Source organism: Equus asinus, chromosome 6 (genome assembly GCF_041296235.1).
Source record: "Equus asinus isolate D_3611 breed Donkey chromosome 6, EquAss-T2T_v2, whole genome shotgun sequence".
NCBI lineage: Eukaryota > Metazoa > Chordata > Mammalia > Perissodactyla > Equidae > Equus > Equus asinus.
In genome coordinates this window covers 13,855,922-13,872,825 of record NC_091795.1, presented here as the reverse complement: position 1 = coordinate 13,872,825, position 16,904 = coordinate 13,855,922, and the positions used below count along the sequence as shown (strand labels likewise).

The window sequence follows — 16,904 nt, the reverse complement described above, 5'->3', positions numbered from 1 at the left end:
CAAGATAACAAAAGAATCGTAGGGTTTAGTTTATTATTATTATTTTACCTTTGCACAAAGGGAAGATGAGAGAAGTGTTCATAACCCTCTTCTGCCTTAGAAGACTCAGAAATATGTATGCCTTTCAGAAAACAGATCTCAAAACAGAACATTACCAGAGCCACACGTTTATAAGCAAGACCAGTGAGGATCACCACTTTCATGGAAGCTACAGTTATGTCCGCAAGCCATAGCAATAATCTCTGAAATTCAGAGGTTTTATGACACCTGCATTAGAAAGAATATTGACCAGCATAGCCAATGATGGGGAAGAACATTTCTTTGTGTTTTCCATTTGTTTTGTTTGTTTCTGTTAGGGAAAGAGGGGTACATTGTCTTCTTAACGAGCTGAGATTTCTCTCCCCAGCAGTTAGAAGGGTCTATTCTTTCTTTCTTTCTTTTTTTTTTTGAGGAAGATTAGCACTGAGCTAACATCTGCTGCCAATCCTCCTCTTTTTGCTGAGGAAGACTGGCTCTGAGCTAACATCCATGCCCATCTTCCTCTACTTTATATGTGGGACGCCCACCACAGCATGGCTTGCCAAGCGGTGCCATGTCCGCATCCGGGATCTAAACCAGCAAACCCCAGGCCGTTGAAGCGGAACATGCAAACTTAACCACTGTGCCACCTGGCTGGCCCCTCTGTAGTACATTTTGACACTGGCAAAGTTTCATTCTTTTTTTCAAAAATTTCGTGAATATTCTTAAATATTTTCTGTCCCAAATTAATATCAGAATCAGTTTTAAAATTCCTTGAAAAGTCATTTTGCAATTTTAATAAGCATTGTGCTGACTTTATAGATTAATTTGCCTGCAGTTGAACCTTTAGCAACCCTGAATCTGCTTGTCAAGGATCATGATTTGCCTTTTCATTTACTCACATATTCCTGTATGTCCCTCAGTAAAGTGGTGTAGTTTTCTTTTTTAATACATTGCACGTTCGTTCTTTGGTTTAGTACTCAGTATTTCGTAGTGTTAAAGCTATTTACATTTACCAATACATTTAAAAATAGTTTTCTTTAAATCTGTCCATTTTGGTAAACTCTTATTCATGCTAATAATTTGATTCCTTTGGGTAGATAATCATATCATTTGAAATAATGAGAGTTTACAAATTTTACTTTTCATTTCATTATTTTATTTTGATTTTTTTATTGAATTGGCTAAAAAAAACTCTGTGTTTTTATTAGTCTGCTCCAGCTGCCATAACAAAAGACCACAGACCAGGTAGCTTAAACATCAACAAAATTATTTTCTCACAGTTTGGAGTCTGGAAGTCCAAGATGAAGGTGAAAGTGAGACTGGTTTCTGGTGAGAATTCTCTCTTGAGATTTCCGGCAGTGCCTTCTCCCTTGTCCTCATGTGGCCTTTTCTCTGTGCGTGTGCAGACAAAGAGGGCTTGCTGGTGTCTCTTCCTCCTCTTATAAGAACACCTGTCCTATTGGGTTAGGGCCCCATCTTTATGCCTCATTTAACCCTGATTACCTCCTGAAAGGCCCTGACTCTAGATACTGTCAGGTTGGGGCTCAGAGCTTTGACAAATGAATTCGGGGAGCACACAATTCAGTCCACAATAAAGTTGTTAAATGCAGACTTTTTCTTTTTTTTCCTTTTTCCTATTTCTAAATTAGCATTAAAAATAATATTTTTATTTTTTATCCTGAATATCTGAGAAATAATGTGCAAAGGAAAAAAGATGCAAAGGAAACGTGAAATAAATTTGATACCAATCAGAGTTATCATAGATTTGTTTGTGGTAGACACAGACCAGATGTTCAAAAAGTACTTGTTGATTGTCACTTAACAGAACTGCCACAAACCTTTGCTGTTATGTGTGTGTTGTGTCTAAAATGTCCATTAGTAGTTGTGTTTAATACCATATAGATAAATGGTTTGTGTTCAAAAAGCATTCGTTCATTTTTTCCTCTCATTCAGTAAAGACTTGCTGTTAGGTAGTGGGTGTATTTTAAAACAAAGACATAATCTCTGCTGATGTTTAAAGACCTTGGGTTATTCTCATGAACCAAAGTGATAAATACTGTAACAAATAGAAGTCTCTATTTCTTGCTGGCTCAAGGAAGTAGGCAAAATATTATGGCTAAAACTAGTTCATAATTCCCACTCTGTTATGAATTAGAAATTTTTTAGCAAAATGCCACCTTTTAAGTCATGAATAAACAGTCCATTTTGAGCAACTCCTACCCAAAATTATTCTTAAAAAGTTCACTCATTTAAAAAATTATATAAGACAACTTAGGTAAAGTATTAACATGTCTGAGGCACCTTATAAGCATCCAACAGCTGTTAGTTACCTGCTAATCCTTAAAAGAGCAAGATCAAAAATAAACATAATGAAAAAAATGGAAGGATATGTTTCACTTACGAAAAATATATTTCCACTTTTGCAAGAAATAGCTGACTTCATTCTTTCTCCTTCTTTCTATCCCATATCCAAGCTCAAGGAGGCTCTTTTAAGAAAAAAATGACTTATCAGCTAAAATTTCACACTCTTAAAGACATGACTGGGCTCAGATACCCTTGGGTCCAAATTCCTGCTCTGCATCCTTGATGGCTTGGTGACCTTGGACAAGTTCCTTAATCTCTCCCAGCCTCAATTCTCCCATTCATAAAATTAAGATAATAATACATTTCTTTTGGGTTTTCCATGAGAATTACATGAAATAACCTGTGTGAAATGCCTAAAACAGATAAGAGCTGAGTAGATGGAGTCATTTTATTATTGCCGTTATTATTATTATTAAACATTATCATGTTTTCTTGAATACTGATTTAATTTGAAATATTTAACTTGTTGATATAAATAAATCTGGAGAAAGCTTTAAGAGTCTAATTTCCAACCACGATTTTTTTTTTTTTAAAAAAACCTTAATTGAACTTTTAAGTTTCATTTGATCTTATATCCAGGACTCCAAATTTTGTTCTCAGATGCACGAACGACTGCAGAACATCCTTTGTAAAAATGGAAAATAACCTCTTTGGAAATAAGACTTCATCATGCAAGAATTTATAGATATATGTCCAGTTCTTTGATTTAAAAAAGGAAAAAAGCCTTTCTTGAGTTCAAAATGTTTCTCACACCACTAGGGAATAACAATTATGACTCTCTGCTTTTTATTTTTATTGCTAGGTTGAAAAAGATGATTGTCTACAATGCCTACACTAGGAGAATATTATTCTACAAATAAGGGCCCAGCATGACATTTATGAGAAAAGCAGGGTCCTCCTGTGCAAAGCTGATTGGTACTCTGCCAATGGGCTCCGGGGCGTTGCACATAAAGGTCCCTTCTGGACTGGGCCGATCAGACGCAGGGAGGAGAGTTGCCTCTGCCTGCGGAACTTGGAAAAATGCTGTATTCCTGTCCTGGCGGCACTCATCTGTGGCCAGTAAAGAGAAAGCGGACTTTGAAAATGAAACATCTTCTTCCCCTCTTCTCTTCCATCCTGGCCATCTATTGCTTCTGCATGTTACAGATCCCCTCTTCAGGTAAGGGGACCTCTTCATCAGACCCCAGTTGGTCTGAGCTCTAAGAAGGACTGAGACAGCCCTTGGTCCTTCAGGGTGGTTCAGGGGCAGGCAAATGTTATTCCCTCACTTACCCCATTTCCACCCTCTCATCTGTCTCCAACCTTTAAGAGATAGTGGACAGAGCCGGGTGCCGCAGCCTTTTATCAGAGGAGGGGACATCCCCCATGGAACTGTCTTTAAACAGCTCCTGCCCTAGGACTGTCCAGAGGATGCCATGCTGAAACTGTGAGGAATATGAGTTCGGGAATGACTCCAAATTAAACATTTGTTCTTCTGGAGTTCTGAAGAGATGAGAACAAGGACGATAAAATTTAGTTTACAGACCCAAAGACTGAGGAGTGAGGGACAGTTGGAGAGGGGCGGCTCCTGAGGATTTTTTCTCTGGGGCTCCTGGGAGGCAGGATCTCAGCGCAGCAGAGACACCGAGTCTTCCCGGGCTGCGGCGCTGTCCGAGGTGCTGACCGGACGCGGACGTCGCTTGGCCAATGTCCGAGAACCAAGCGTTTACAGGGAATCAGGGGTGAGTCATGGGGTTAGCAGCCAGAATCTGCTTCCCTTCACCAGCTAACGTGCCATATGATGCAGGGAAGGATGTGGTGCCCGAATAGCTACGGTTGGAAACACGGATTATTTTAAAATTTTGGATTTTTCCATTAGAATTTTGATTTAGGGGAGTAGAAACTATATTCAAACAGAAAATATATTTCAAATGGTATACTTCTTTTGCCACCCTGCAGTGTGATCACAAAACCTAGTTATTGCAAAGAACTGTGGAGACCATCTAGTCATCTACTTGAACCTCTCACGGAGAGCAGGGATCTCCTCTGTGATTTCCCTATTTGATTACTTTCAGTGACATGCAACTCACTACCAGACTAAGACAGCCTGTAGCTGCCTCCTCTGGGCCTCAATAGAATCTTGTTTATATTACACTTTTGGAAACTTGTTATTACCTTTTACTTATCTGTCTATATATTTGTATCCATCTCCCTCTTTTTCCTGTTTGATTTTATGTTCTCTGAGGGTAGGCCCCTGATGGTCTTTCTGAAGGTATTGTTAACACAGACCCTCTTAAAAGGATTGGTTTAAATTACTTTGCATTTTTTGAATGGCTCAAATCATCAAAAACTTGTTTACACTAAGCTGAAACCTGATCACATGTAACTTCTATCCGATAGCCCTAGCTCTGCCCTTTGGGGATATAAGATTAATATCTCTTACAAAAGTTCTCAAAATATTTAAAGGCAGTTAACATACACTTCGTAATATTTCTCTTTGCCAATGAAAACTGTGCTTGGTTCCTCTAACTTTACCACATATCTTATCATTTTAAATGGCGTTATTACCTTTCAATGTTTGGACACTGTTATTTGAATACAAGACAAGATTACGTTAGCTTTTTCTTGGCTCATAGAAGATTGCAGGGAGCAAAATATCACTCACTATATATATGTATATATATATGCCAGATATTCCGTGTCCCACATTTTAAAAATCTTTCGTTTTATATTCATCCCATTTAGTTTCATCTTGTTAGTTCTGCCCTATCCGATTGATTCTTTCAACTGCAGTAATAGCTACTCCTCCAAGTGTTCTCTCATATGCAAATGAGGTAAAGACTTCATTTAGGTCAGACACAAGTTGACTGGCGCAGCATCCAGCTGCATGCTGGTAGCAACCTTCCCCACAGCCCTCCCCCTGAAGAGTCTGATGAAGCAGAGAGACAAGAATCCACATTTTGTAAAAGTTCTGAGGGTGATTCTGATGCACGTACTTTGTTGAACACCATTTCCTGATGTTCCATCCCCATAAATTCCTTCAAAATACAAATCAAGTTTTTACCTAGGTATTTTTTCCCTCTTTCCTGAGTTGATAACTCTTGTATTGTTATCTCCTGGTAAATAAAAAAACATGCCATTCTAAATTAATGTTAGTACAAATCTCAGGTTTGCTAGTGGTAGGTAGAAGTTTGTTTTCCTTGTAAATTCTTTTAACAACATTGTATGAATAGAATCTCTGTATGTTTTTCATGGTAAGATTTAAAAGGCAATGCTATGACCTCTTTTCTCCTAATTGATATTTTTATGATTTCTCACAATAGGATTTCCCCAACCCTTAGCTGATCCTCCGGATGGCTTGGATATTGTGTGGCTTAAGGTATGCTGTTGTTCGGTAATGTGAGATTTTTATTTAGTCTTGGTCTTGAAAATATCATGTGGATAATGTTAAAACTATTTTAAGATAAGATTCTTGGCTGCAGCAGGAACTCACTGTTGCCACTTTCATGGCCTCATTTAAGGCATCCTGGGAGTTTTGCTGAAATTCACTGCGATTGTGTGAGAAGATAATGCAAGGTTCATAAACGGGACAATTTTAGAATTCTATTTGTGTTGTAATAGAATTCTGTTGACTAAGAATTTATACTTATCTTTGATTCATTTCCTTCATTTTTTTAGCTGCTGCCATATTGGACAACTCTTTCTAGGCAATCTAAGGTAAAAAAAAAAAATTCCTATGATAATTCTTCTGGTTATAACAATGCACACATTTACGCCATAGTTGATGTTTGTAATAAGCATGCTCTTTTGCAACCTACAGGCGTGTGTATGTATAAGTGTGTGTGTAAGAGTATAGTTTTAAGAAATAAGTGAAACTCTTAAATATAAATTACCATAAAATATTGTAGTTCATATGTATTCCTAAAATTATCATAATTTTATATACATATATAATTACATTAACTGTATATGTTATGACGTATCATAACATACATTACAAACTGATATACCATGATATAACAATTCTCCAACACAATAGATCTCACATAAAGGACCTAATCGTAATTACAGCAACCACAACAGAAATATTTCAATGGATGCAGAGTGATGTTGATTCAATCAAAAGTGCAAGGGGATGGTATCAGAGTAGAGTCCATGATTCTTATCATAGACTGTATGTTTTCACCTTGAGTCACATCTCTTCCTCCCTCCCCTGCCTCACCCCGCAGCACACCATGCTCCAGCCACATTGAACTTCTACTATTCCCCAAACGCAGCAGGCACTATACCCACAGGCTTTTCCTTAGTCAAAAATGCCTTTACCTCCTTCACAGGCTGTGGTTAACAGCACAGACTCTAAAACTAATTGGTTCGAAACTCAGATCTACCTAACCTTGGAAAGTTTCTTAATGTCTCTATGTCTCAGTTTCCCCATCTCTAATAGGGAATAGTGGTGGTACTAGCCTCATAATGTTATTGTGAGTATTGGTTCCTTTAATATTTGTGAAGTGTTTTCAACAGTGTCTAGAACATGGTAAATAACAGCACTTAAGTGCAAGCTGTTACCATTGTCTCTTGATGCAACTAATTTTCACCTTTCAAGACTCAAACATCACTTTCTCTCTTAAACTTCATAAACATATTAGCCTATTTCTTCTTATTTTCAGTTTACAATTATGCATGTGTTTGAAAGCAATTGTCATCTCTCATCTTTACAACTAATCTTTATAGCCTTGGTACCTGGAGCAAAAATTCAGGACAAGAACTCAGTTCTCCATCTCCTTACCACTGCCTCCTCACCCCACTCTGGAGGGGCTTCCCTATCCCTCACATGAGGACTGCGGGAGCATCCTCTACATAAGCAGAGGAAGTGGAAGTGTGACTGTCACATGCGCTACATGCAGTATTCAGTTGGGTTATGGGGTTCCCCAAGTGCAATGGTCCACTTGGAATGAATTTCCCTCCACCTTCTCCATTTTCCCAAACTGATCCTGTTCATTGTTTCCAGTTGCAGAAGGCTAAGGAGTTGCTCAGTGAACAAAATTACCAATATTGTAAAGCTATTAACAGAGAGACTGTGGCTCCTCCTGGTCTTGCTGCTGCCTTCATATGTGACCTCCGGCATGTCACTTCCTCTCTTGGGGCTTTGGGTCCCTCAGTTATCCGGTGTCTGGATGAGTGATCTGGGCTCTAAGTCCACTTGCAGTTCTGGTCTCCAGAGGAGTCCAGCTCTCTGTCTCCAGAGGACTTTCATCTTGAGGCAGCTCAGAAAGCAGTCACGTTCTGCAAATAATGGCACCTGCAGAAACTCTTGGTGTTTTGTGTTTCTGGTCTTGATGTGGGATCAGAAGAAGTTTAGATGGGAAAAAGGGCAATAGATTCTTATGAACACAACCCTATTATTCATCCATGTGAAAAAAGATATTTATTGAGAGCATCCATGTGCCAGAAGCTAGAGATACAGCAGTGAACCACCTGCTCTCATAGAACTTATATTCTAGTTGGAGAAATAAATAATAAACAAGATAGATAAGTAAAATTTAAAATATGCTTTTTCTCTAAAAAGAAAAAAGCAAGGAAAGTCCATATGAAATGTTGAGAGTGATGTTTAGCACCTGAAAAAGCATCTTCAAATTCCTTGGTATTTTTTGGCCTAAAAAGTAGTGATATAAAGTTGATGAACATGGTACAAAAAACAATTGTCTGCTCAATAAGTGTCCAAAACACACACACACACACACACACTCTCTCACTACATTGTGAACAGATGCTGACAAGGAGACCAGGAGCTGTAAAAAGGGTAAATACTTTCTGCAGATTTAGAAGCGGTGATCATAAGGAAATAGTTAATTTCTGCAGAGCCTCTGCTATTAGTAACGTTGGTTAATTCTAGTGTGTATCTGTGTGTGTGTGCCCATACGTGTGTGTGTGCATATATGTGCATTGGCTGCTTTCACCGCAGAAGCTATCCACAAACTATGCGGGAAGATGTAATTGTATTCACAGCAACAAAATTAGCAGTGTTATTAACAACTTTCATTTTCTGTCTTGATTGAAGTCTGAGCTGCTTCGAGAACGTTTAAATGTGAATGGGGTGCGGCTGATCAATGTAGCCAGAGCAGCATATTTAAAAGTTCATTCACAGTAATCATCTCCAGCAATTTGATATAACATACAGCCATGGAAACCTGTGCCGTTGTTTTCTGAGATGCCTTCTTCAGAGCCTGTGCAGCTCTTCCTGGGCTGTCATCCACGCAAACGAGGGCACGGCGGTGCTCTGACAAGGATGCGGAAAGGAAGAGCGGGGCTTTCTGCAAGGAGAGTGAGGATTCGTGTGGAGACTTTTTTGGGGAAAAAAGTTTGGTCAATTTGAACCACCTCTAAAAAAACTGAATTCTAGGGTATACCCAGCAGCAAATTAAAAATTGCAATCATTATTTTATTCCACCTCAGAGTTGGATAGTTATCTGTGAATTGATTGGGGTGTTGCTTTGCTGAATCGTAGAGCACGTTTCTCTCCTGAAGATCAAAAAGGTGAAGTGAGATTAAATTTTAAAATAATGATGTATTGCTGGCAACTTTCTTTTTTTATTGGGCACTGCATTGACTATAGTCTTATTCAGTTTGTGTATGGATTTCTTTTTAGATTGGTAAGGTCCCTGGTGTGACTTACACTGAAACCTTGTCAGTTGCCTGCCTCACTAAGATTCCATGTAGCTTTTCTCACAATTCTCTTTCCAGGGTGATCAAGATGTATGCAAAAGGGTGAGTGCCACCCAGCCCAGTAACTAAAGCATGCGACTTCCACGCTCGCGGCAAGTGACACTTAGTACTAAAATCAACTTCCTTTTCTCCTATAGTTTTTATTTCACTACTCCAGAACTCAGGAGCCGACACATCCAGTTAAAACTGGGGTCAGTATTTTATCGTAATCATCTTTCTGTAAAGTCACTCCCCTCCGCATGCCTTTTATCTCTTCCTAATTAATACGTGCAGATAGCAGAAGAGCAGGGCCTCCAGACACTGGCTAATGGCTTCGTCAGTGCTCATTCCCGGGCTGCAGGGTGGGGGTGCTGGGAGGCTGACAGATCTGAAAAGTTAGAGAATAAATTATAGAAAAAAAATGAGAAATAACTTTTTGGAGCCGGCCCTGTGGCTGAGTGGTTAAGTTCACACACTCCGCTTCAGTGGCCCAGGGTTCCATGTGTTCATATCCTGGGTGTGGACATGGCACCACTCAACAAGCCATGCTGAGGCGGTGTCCCACATAGCACAACCAGAATGACCTACGACTAGATTATACAACTATGTACTGGTGGGGCTTGGGGGAGAAGAAAAATAAAAGCGGGGAAGATTGGCAACAGGTGTTAGATCAGGGCCAATCTTTAAAAAAAAAAAAGCCAGAATGCTGAGGCTGAGCTCATCTTAAAAAATAAGTAAGAAATAACTTTTTATTATGCACTTAAAGAGATGTACAAGAAGAACCTGGTAAATATTGAGCTCTGTTTATGTTGTTCCATGTCACCTTCCATTTTTCAAATTTTGGAAAGTGTCAAGCAGCATTTCCCCCACAGTGGTCAGGGGTGTGCACCTTCCGTAACTGCCATGCTGTGGACGTGCTATGGGAATGAGAGGCATCGCCTCTAACTTTCTTATTATAAACTTGAGTCACCCTTGGGAGCAGGTCGTATAAGACACTTTCTGCAGGGTATGATTTGAGGAATATTGGGAAGGTCATGGAATATAATTTTTAATTCAGGCGCCCAGTCCCAGCAACTGAAATTCTTCCATTAGAAAGTCACTTATTTATGCAATCAAGGCTTTCCAATCTTCAGGAAGATCCTTAAAAGAACAAAGACTCAGCAAAATATTTTTTCCTTAAGAGGCAAAGACTCATCAGAGGTATAGGTCTAGGAATGGGGATCAGGTAAGGACGAGGATATTGTCAAGAAGGGCCATGGGCGCTGCAAAGGGAGCAAGGACAATGGAAGGGGAAAGCTAAGCTCTGTCTGTGACACAAATTACCCTTTACTCTGAGTCAGAGTACTCAGGGAGGAGTCAGAAAGACTAGATAAGATACAGGTGTGTATGTCTGTGTGCGTGCGGGCACTCACAGACAAGAACAGGGAAATGAAATGCACCAGGGAGAAGGTTATGGATGCTGCCCTTCCACCTCACCCGTCAGGTGAGGAGAGCACACCTGCGAGAAAGGATCTGCCTGGAGATGCTTCTCTGGGACAATGCACTCCACACCAGAAGGATGGCATGCTTGGGGTTCATCCAGATAAAAGTCTGATTTACTCTAAGGGAATATTTTTAAGTGTTGTGTTGGAATTGAAACCTGCTATCAAGGCAAGCGATTCTTTATTGAAAACATAAAACTTCAAGCTTAGGCTCAGAAATGGATTTTGCTCTGAAAATTAAACCCATTTGTAAGGGAGTGAGTGGAGAGGACTGTGCATAGCCCTGGGCTGTGTCCCAGTGCTGTGTCTGACCTCATGGCGCCTCTCTGTTGCAGTTTCCTCCCGTGCACCCTTTAATGCGTCTGGCTGCAAAGCTCGCCGATAGAAGGATGAAAAGATTCCTGCAGCGCGTATGTGCTTTTTTCTTCCACCATATTTTTGTGCCACTAAAAGCTCATGTAACCATGGTAAATGTGTGTCATTGCCTTGGGGCTCGCTTGCATTCTCTCCTTGACTCTAAGTCTCCACCTTGGGAGGGAGCTCTGGCCCTTTGACCTTGCACAAGTCCTTTAACCTTCCCGCGCCTCAGTCTCTCCACTGTAACCCCGCATGGTGGCTTCAGGGCTGAGGGAGGGCCTGTGGCTCAAGGTAGTGACATCCTCTCTTTTGCTCTCTTCAGCTACATGTTTCATTTTGGTTTTTGTGTTGTTTTTTGACTTTCCCTGGCCCTTCCTCTGCCTCTTGACATGAACATTTGCCTTGGTGATATTCTCTGCTTCCCATTGCCCCATCTGACCTTTTGTCTATATCTCAGAGCTTTGTTGCTTTATAAATTTTTTTAAGTTTATAAATTACTAGTTTCAGTAATAGCTGAATCTGTTAAAATGTCAATCAAAGTTTTGTTGCATGGTAGCAAATAAAGAAATTTTTTTGGACACTGAGCCAAAGTAGGATGACCATCTCATCCCAGTTTGCCCAGGATTTTCCTAGTTTTTGCTCTGAAAATGCCAAGACCCCCAGGAAACTGCTCAGTTCCTGGACAATCCCTTGGTCATCGTAAGCATGGGCAGTAGTATGTTTGATCCGTTGCTCCCCGCAGCCTTCCAGGTTGAGTTTGACTCCATTGTTAGGCCAGACCCACAGGCAAAGACAATCTGAAGAAGCTGAAATGGCGTATGCTGGAACACTTGCCAAAACCGGGGGTTAATTTCAAGTTGAGGGTGTTGGGAAGAGTGAGCAAACTTAACATTGTCCTGGACACAAATGGTAACTCAATCAAGAAAACACGCTAGCCTGTCCAGGCAGGAAATTATTACCGGCTACATGGTTAGCCCTTCCCATGAGCTGCTTTTTTGCACTTAACTTCTGGCTACCTTGGAACAGAACCAGGGAGTTGCAGGATCACACAGAACAACTGTGAGCCTTGGGGACATGGTTCCCGTTATATTAACCTCTGCCTCATTCCCTCCCAGGACTCGGGGGCTGTGGCAGTGGACTTTACCAGGAAGGTATGTAAACCCCGTGGAGAACACAACCCCCAAAGAAAGATAGATTCGAGAAGGACAGGGAAGGGCATGGAGCTGGGCCGCCTTGCAGCCCCTTTAGATCACTTCTGGAAAGAACTGTCTCATGATATGCCCCTGAGATCTTCTCTGAGGCTGAGCATTTAATTTGGGTTTCCCTGGGCTTATCCTGAGGCAGAAAGGAATCATGGGGCACGGCCTCTGGCTGTTTAAATTCATCTCCAGTCTCACAAATGAGCCGCCTGGGGCCATCTGCTCCTGAGGATTTGCTTTCTCTGGCTCGGGGGTCCACAGGCCAGTTGTACAAACTTGGGGAGACATACTGCAAGTGGCATGAAGCCCGTATACCAGTGCATCTCCAGGTGGACTGTGCACCGTAAACACCCGGGGGCCTTGTGAAAATTCAGATGGTTGGGCCCCAGCTGGAGATTCAGTAGGGGCCTGAGAATTTGCATCTCTAACAAGTTCCCAGGTGGTGTTGATGCTTTTGGTGTGGGGACCTCATTGTGAAAACCGCTGCCATAGGCATCTCTTAACGATATTTGGCACAACATTTGGCACAACGTGGTTGCAGGATGGTTTGTGTTTTTATGTTTCAGGATCACGCTGCCACCTTGGGACGAGCATTGTTCCTTTTCAGGGTATAACACATTTCCTCTTTTCTGTTTTTAACCCCGATTTCCCCCTGCCACCCAATTATGGATTTCCTGCAGAATGAGCCCAGCCAGTGCCCTATGGCAAACTGGTGAATAATTGTAAGGACTCTCTCACCCTTTGCTTAGGGGATGACTCTCAAAGTCTCCTCCTAGAAGCTTGATGCTTGTAAAGGAAAGGGCATCCAGAAGGACAAGGGCTGAGAGAACTAGGGCTCTGGGAGCCCAGGGGTGGGGGGCGGGAGTTCTGCTGATGGACAGATATGGGGACCAATCAGAGTTGTAGTCCGTGTTCCTGAGCATAAAGGTCCAGGATACTTGGCCCCAAAACACACTGGAAATAGCAGTGTAGGTACCATCCTCTGCTCCTTCCCAGAGGACTTGGAGCCTCTTGCAAAGGTCACGGAGTCAGAGAGCTAAAAGTTTGTGATCTGCCACTCACTAGCTAAGCTTCACCTGCTAGGTCCTCAGCGTCTGCCTTGGAAAGATGTGTAAATCAGACTACTGGACTCGTGCCCCTCAGACTGCCTTCTGTGGGTCCTTGGTGCTGAGAGATGCTCTATAGAGATCAAACAAGATTGGAAAACACTGCACCCAACGTTCTCGAAGGTTTACAGGGCACAGCAGCAGGTCTTGCAGGAAACAACCTGTTTAACACGACTTAATCATGTGTTTCTCAAACTTTCACCACAGAACTGCTTCCCACCCCACCACGTGCACCATTTTAATTTGCATGACCGTGATTAGTTGTTCTTCGGAAAGTGCTTTGAGAAACAGTGGGTGTCCATGATGTCTTTGGGTGAGAAGTCCTGTGACAAATGGTTTGAAGATCATCCTGACACCTAAACAGAGGCTAAGGGCTGGAGCGGTGGGGTGGGGGCAGTGATGGGGCATAGGAACAGCAAGGGTCCTGGAGCCCTGCCACAGGGGACCAACAGACTAGAATGGGGCTGGAACTTGACAGGAGAGCCCCAAGGAGGCTGCTGACATCCCAGTTAGGAGAACAAGGCCTTACGGCCCAGGAGAGAAAGAATCTGAAGCCAAGAAATAAGTTCCAGGTAGTTTTGTCTCAGTATCTGTAAGCTGCTCCTTTTTTTTCAGCCAAGGAATGGAAGAAGCATTGAAGATAATGCCGGGTAGGATAGTCCAAGGTCAGGCTCATTGCGGCTCTTCTCCTCCAAGCAGTGTCATGTGTCCGACTAGGGGGAAGGAGAGGCAGCCAGAGAGGTGATAGTCCAAAGAAACGGAGGCCATGTGGAACCTCTGAGGACCCCCTGCCCCTTCTTTTCCTGTTCTCAGCACCACAGGGACCCTCCCTGCAGCCTGGCAGAAGCAGGCTATCCAGGCAAACAACACAGCCTTTGCTTCTGTGCCGGCTGTTTGCAGGTGTGCTGTCTCAGCAGCTGAGGGGATGAGAGCTCCATGCAGCCCAGCTGGTCCCCAGGACTTCTCACCTGACCCTTCTGAGGAGGGAAGAAAACGCCCCTGCATGCTTGGGGTGGGGAGCTCCCAACAGTGGCAACATTTCAGAGTGTGGCCGGGCAAGCCTAGCCCCTCCATTCAATGGTGCTCTGAGACCCAGAGTTTGAATCTGGGGAGATTCCTTGGCCTTCGGGCCCGTGGAAGCAGAAGTCCATGCACCGGGGCAGCTCCGGGCCTCCTCTGTCTCCCGTGATGACCAGGCCCAGGGACAGGAGGCTGCTGTCCTGCAGATGAGTCACAGCCCCCCTCCTGGAGCCGGACCCTGACCTGCTGGCAGCGCCCAGGGCCCAGGCAGGCCAAGGTGCCTGAGAAAGCGGTCCAGATGCTGGGAAACAGAGCCACTCAGGAGAAAACAAGGCGAAGAGGCTCCCCGAGGCCACAGCACTCACGCAGACCTAATGGCCTAATTAGTTACAGCGAAGACAAATAAGTACCCATTACGGGCATTTATGACATGTCAAATTGAGGCATAATTTTAAAATATGTTATATAATAACAGCCCATGGGCCTCGTCTCGATTCTGAGAACAATTTGATCTGAGCTGTACATTTGTCTTCTCTTTTTCAGAATTCAGTGGCAAAGGAAAGCTGGATCAGATGAGGCAACAGAGCAATTATTTTGAACAAATGTCAAATTTTTCTTTCTGTGAACAATATTTAAAGATGATTCTCTCACTCTGTGCTCACTAGAATATTCAGTTGTGTAAAAAATAAAGCAGCGTTGACACAACATTTTCATTTCTTAATGGAAGTCTTGGGGGAGGGATCAGGGATATTTTTAAATAATGGGATATGTATTTTTCACACACGCTGGTTTGGGGTATTGTTTTAGCGTGCCCCAATGATCTTAGTATGGAGAATTGAGATCGTGGGCTGGGGATAGACTGGCTGACTTCAAACGCTGACTCCTCCACTTTTCAGCTGGGGGACCTTGGCCTGGTCACTTCCCGTCTCTGTGCCTCAGTCTCCTCCACAGTAAAATGGGGTTGGTAACAACAGGACCTTCACATAATTTTTGCGATGACTGAGCAGATGACTATGGAAAGGGCTTACTGTGGTGGTACAGCGAGCGCTCAATGAGTGTTGGCTCTAATTAGACTTCAAAGAGGATTTTCATCACACAAACAGCACCAAAGGGACTAGCCCTAAGGAGGGCTGCTTCCATATTGCGACCAGGGCCTTGAGGTCCAGCATTAACACATAACAACTCCAGACTCCTCCAGAAGCACGAGGCTCAGCCCTTTCCCTTCTCAGGCTCCTCCTCTGTAAAGAGTATCTGACTCGCAGGCCTCCCAAGATCACCTGAAGGAGCAGACGGTGACGCAGAAGACGGGCAGCAATGTGGGGAGGGAGTCTATGACACACGCGATGACCCTAAACTGCACTGGACCTTCCTTCTTTTAAGCTTCTCAAGCTTTGCATCAAATTCCAGTCATCCTTTTAAAATGTAATTTAGACATCACACTTTAGGATTAGTTTTTATTTTAGCATTTATAAGCTTTTGCAATGTCTCAAGTCTATTTTCTCAAATAGAGTATTTTACGACGGTAGATCTTGCCACGCAGAGATGAGCTGAGCAAACCTAACTCCACGTGACGTGTTGCTGAGTGCAGGGTGCTGTTGCAGGGGTCAAGGGCTGGCCTGAGGCCGTGCAGTAGGTAGGGAGCGGGGCGGGTTTGGCCTCCAGGTGCTTCCATGCCCTGCCAGCACAGGCAGCGCCGACTCAGCCCCACACATCCCAGAGAAGGTGGGGGGAGCACAGCATTAGTATGAGACGCTGCCAAGGCAAGTCTTCAAGGCAAGTCTCAAGATTTTGCGGTGACCAAGGTTGGCTGTTTCTACCCCAAATCATGCCCAGAATCCTCTTTGCTAAGCCAGTGATGATAAATTCCGCCCCAGTGGAGGATCATACCCTTGGCACCGGGCCTGCCTGGCAGATGATGGTTAAGGGGGTGAGGGGTGGGTGGAGAGGACCACTGCTTCTAAGGAATGCTATTTGAGCTAAAAACTCTTCCTTTGCTAAGCCAGACTCCGATGATGGGGAGGTGGAGATAGACTTTGCAATCTCAGACATCACTTCACCCCCTTTCCCCACAGCAGTGCCCAGTGATGCACAATAAATCCAGAGAAGAAACTGGACTATAATTCACAGCTTCTGCCCTGTGAGAAGGCGTCCTCCCTGCATGTAGTGCTGGGCTGTTTTTAGCCTGGTTTCCCATGAAAAGGAGCCTCTGAGGTCACACTACCTGGGTGTCCCTTCACATAAGTTTGAGTTTTAGGCCAAATATCAGCCACTGGATGGGCAAGGCCCCGCCTTCTTAGCACTGATGGTCACTTTATGGGGAGAGGCCACAGCTCAACCCAATGCACAGGGTCACTGACAGCCTCAACGAGATCAGGGACATGTCCAGCCAGCACAGAATTGTGAAAGGGACCCTTAGAACCCTGGAGTGGGCATGGGCCTCATTGATCATTCAGCCCCACCTTCTCATGTGCTGCTGAGGAAAGCAGCCCAGAAAGGCCAAGTGACTTGCCCAAGGCCACACAGCTACTGGCAGCATGTCCAGGATGGAGCTCAGGCTTTTCAGTTAAAAGCCTAATTGCTTTCTTCCCTCTGATGTTACTCTCCTGCATTAGTTTTCTAGGGCTACCATAAAAAATTTTCCCAAGCTTCGTGACTTCAAACAACAGAGATTTATT

At 43.3% G+C, this 16,904-nt stretch overlaps 1 protein-coding gene across 11 annotated transcripts; it reads left to right on the top strand.

The window, feature by feature from the left end:
- The first annotated feature begins 3,313 nt into the window (after positions 1-3,313).
- Positions 3,314-14,938, top strand: NMS (neuromedin S). 11 transcript variants are annotated; one of them, XR_011503848.1, is made up of 12 exons: positions 3,352-3,544; positions 3,984-4,106; positions 5,688-5,743; positions 6,043-6,081; positions 9,106-9,129; positions 9,225-9,278; positions 10,883-10,957; positions 12,020-12,055; positions 12,670-12,711; positions 13,417-13,522; positions 13,825-13,874; positions 14,773-14,932. XR_011503848.1 is itself a non-coding variant. In XM_070511613.1 (11 exons), exons 1-10 carry the CDS (start codon positions 3,406-3,408, stop codon positions 13,861-13,863), a joined length of 627 nt encoding a protein of 208 aa, XP_070367714.1. In that variant the 5' UTR covers positions 3,352-3,405; the 3' UTR covers positions 13,864-13,874; positions 14,773-14,933. The 11 variants fall into 11 exon arrangements, 8 of the variants coding, with proteins under 8 accessions (XP_070367720.1, XP_070367721.1, XP_070367714.1 ...); XR_011503850.1 differs by lacking the exon at positions 3,984-4,106 and having other exon boundaries at positions 14,773-14,935; XR_011503849.1 differs by lacking the exon at positions 9,106-9,129.
- Positions 14,939-16,904: the final 1,966 nt, after the last annotated feature.

Coding starts and splice junctions, on each gene's coding strand:
- NMS (XM_070511613.1), top strand. CDS start 3,406: ATGCTGTATTCCTGTCCTGGCGGCACTCATCTGTGGCCAGTAAAGAGA. Junction 9,130..9,224: donor ATCAAGATGTATGCAAAAGG/GTGAGTGCCACC, acceptor TTTCTCCTATAG/TTTTTATTTCACTACTCCAG. Junction 12,712..13,824: donor GAGCATTGTTCCTTTTCAGG/GTATAACACATT, acceptor CTTTTTTTTCAG/CCAAGGAATGGAAGAAGCAT.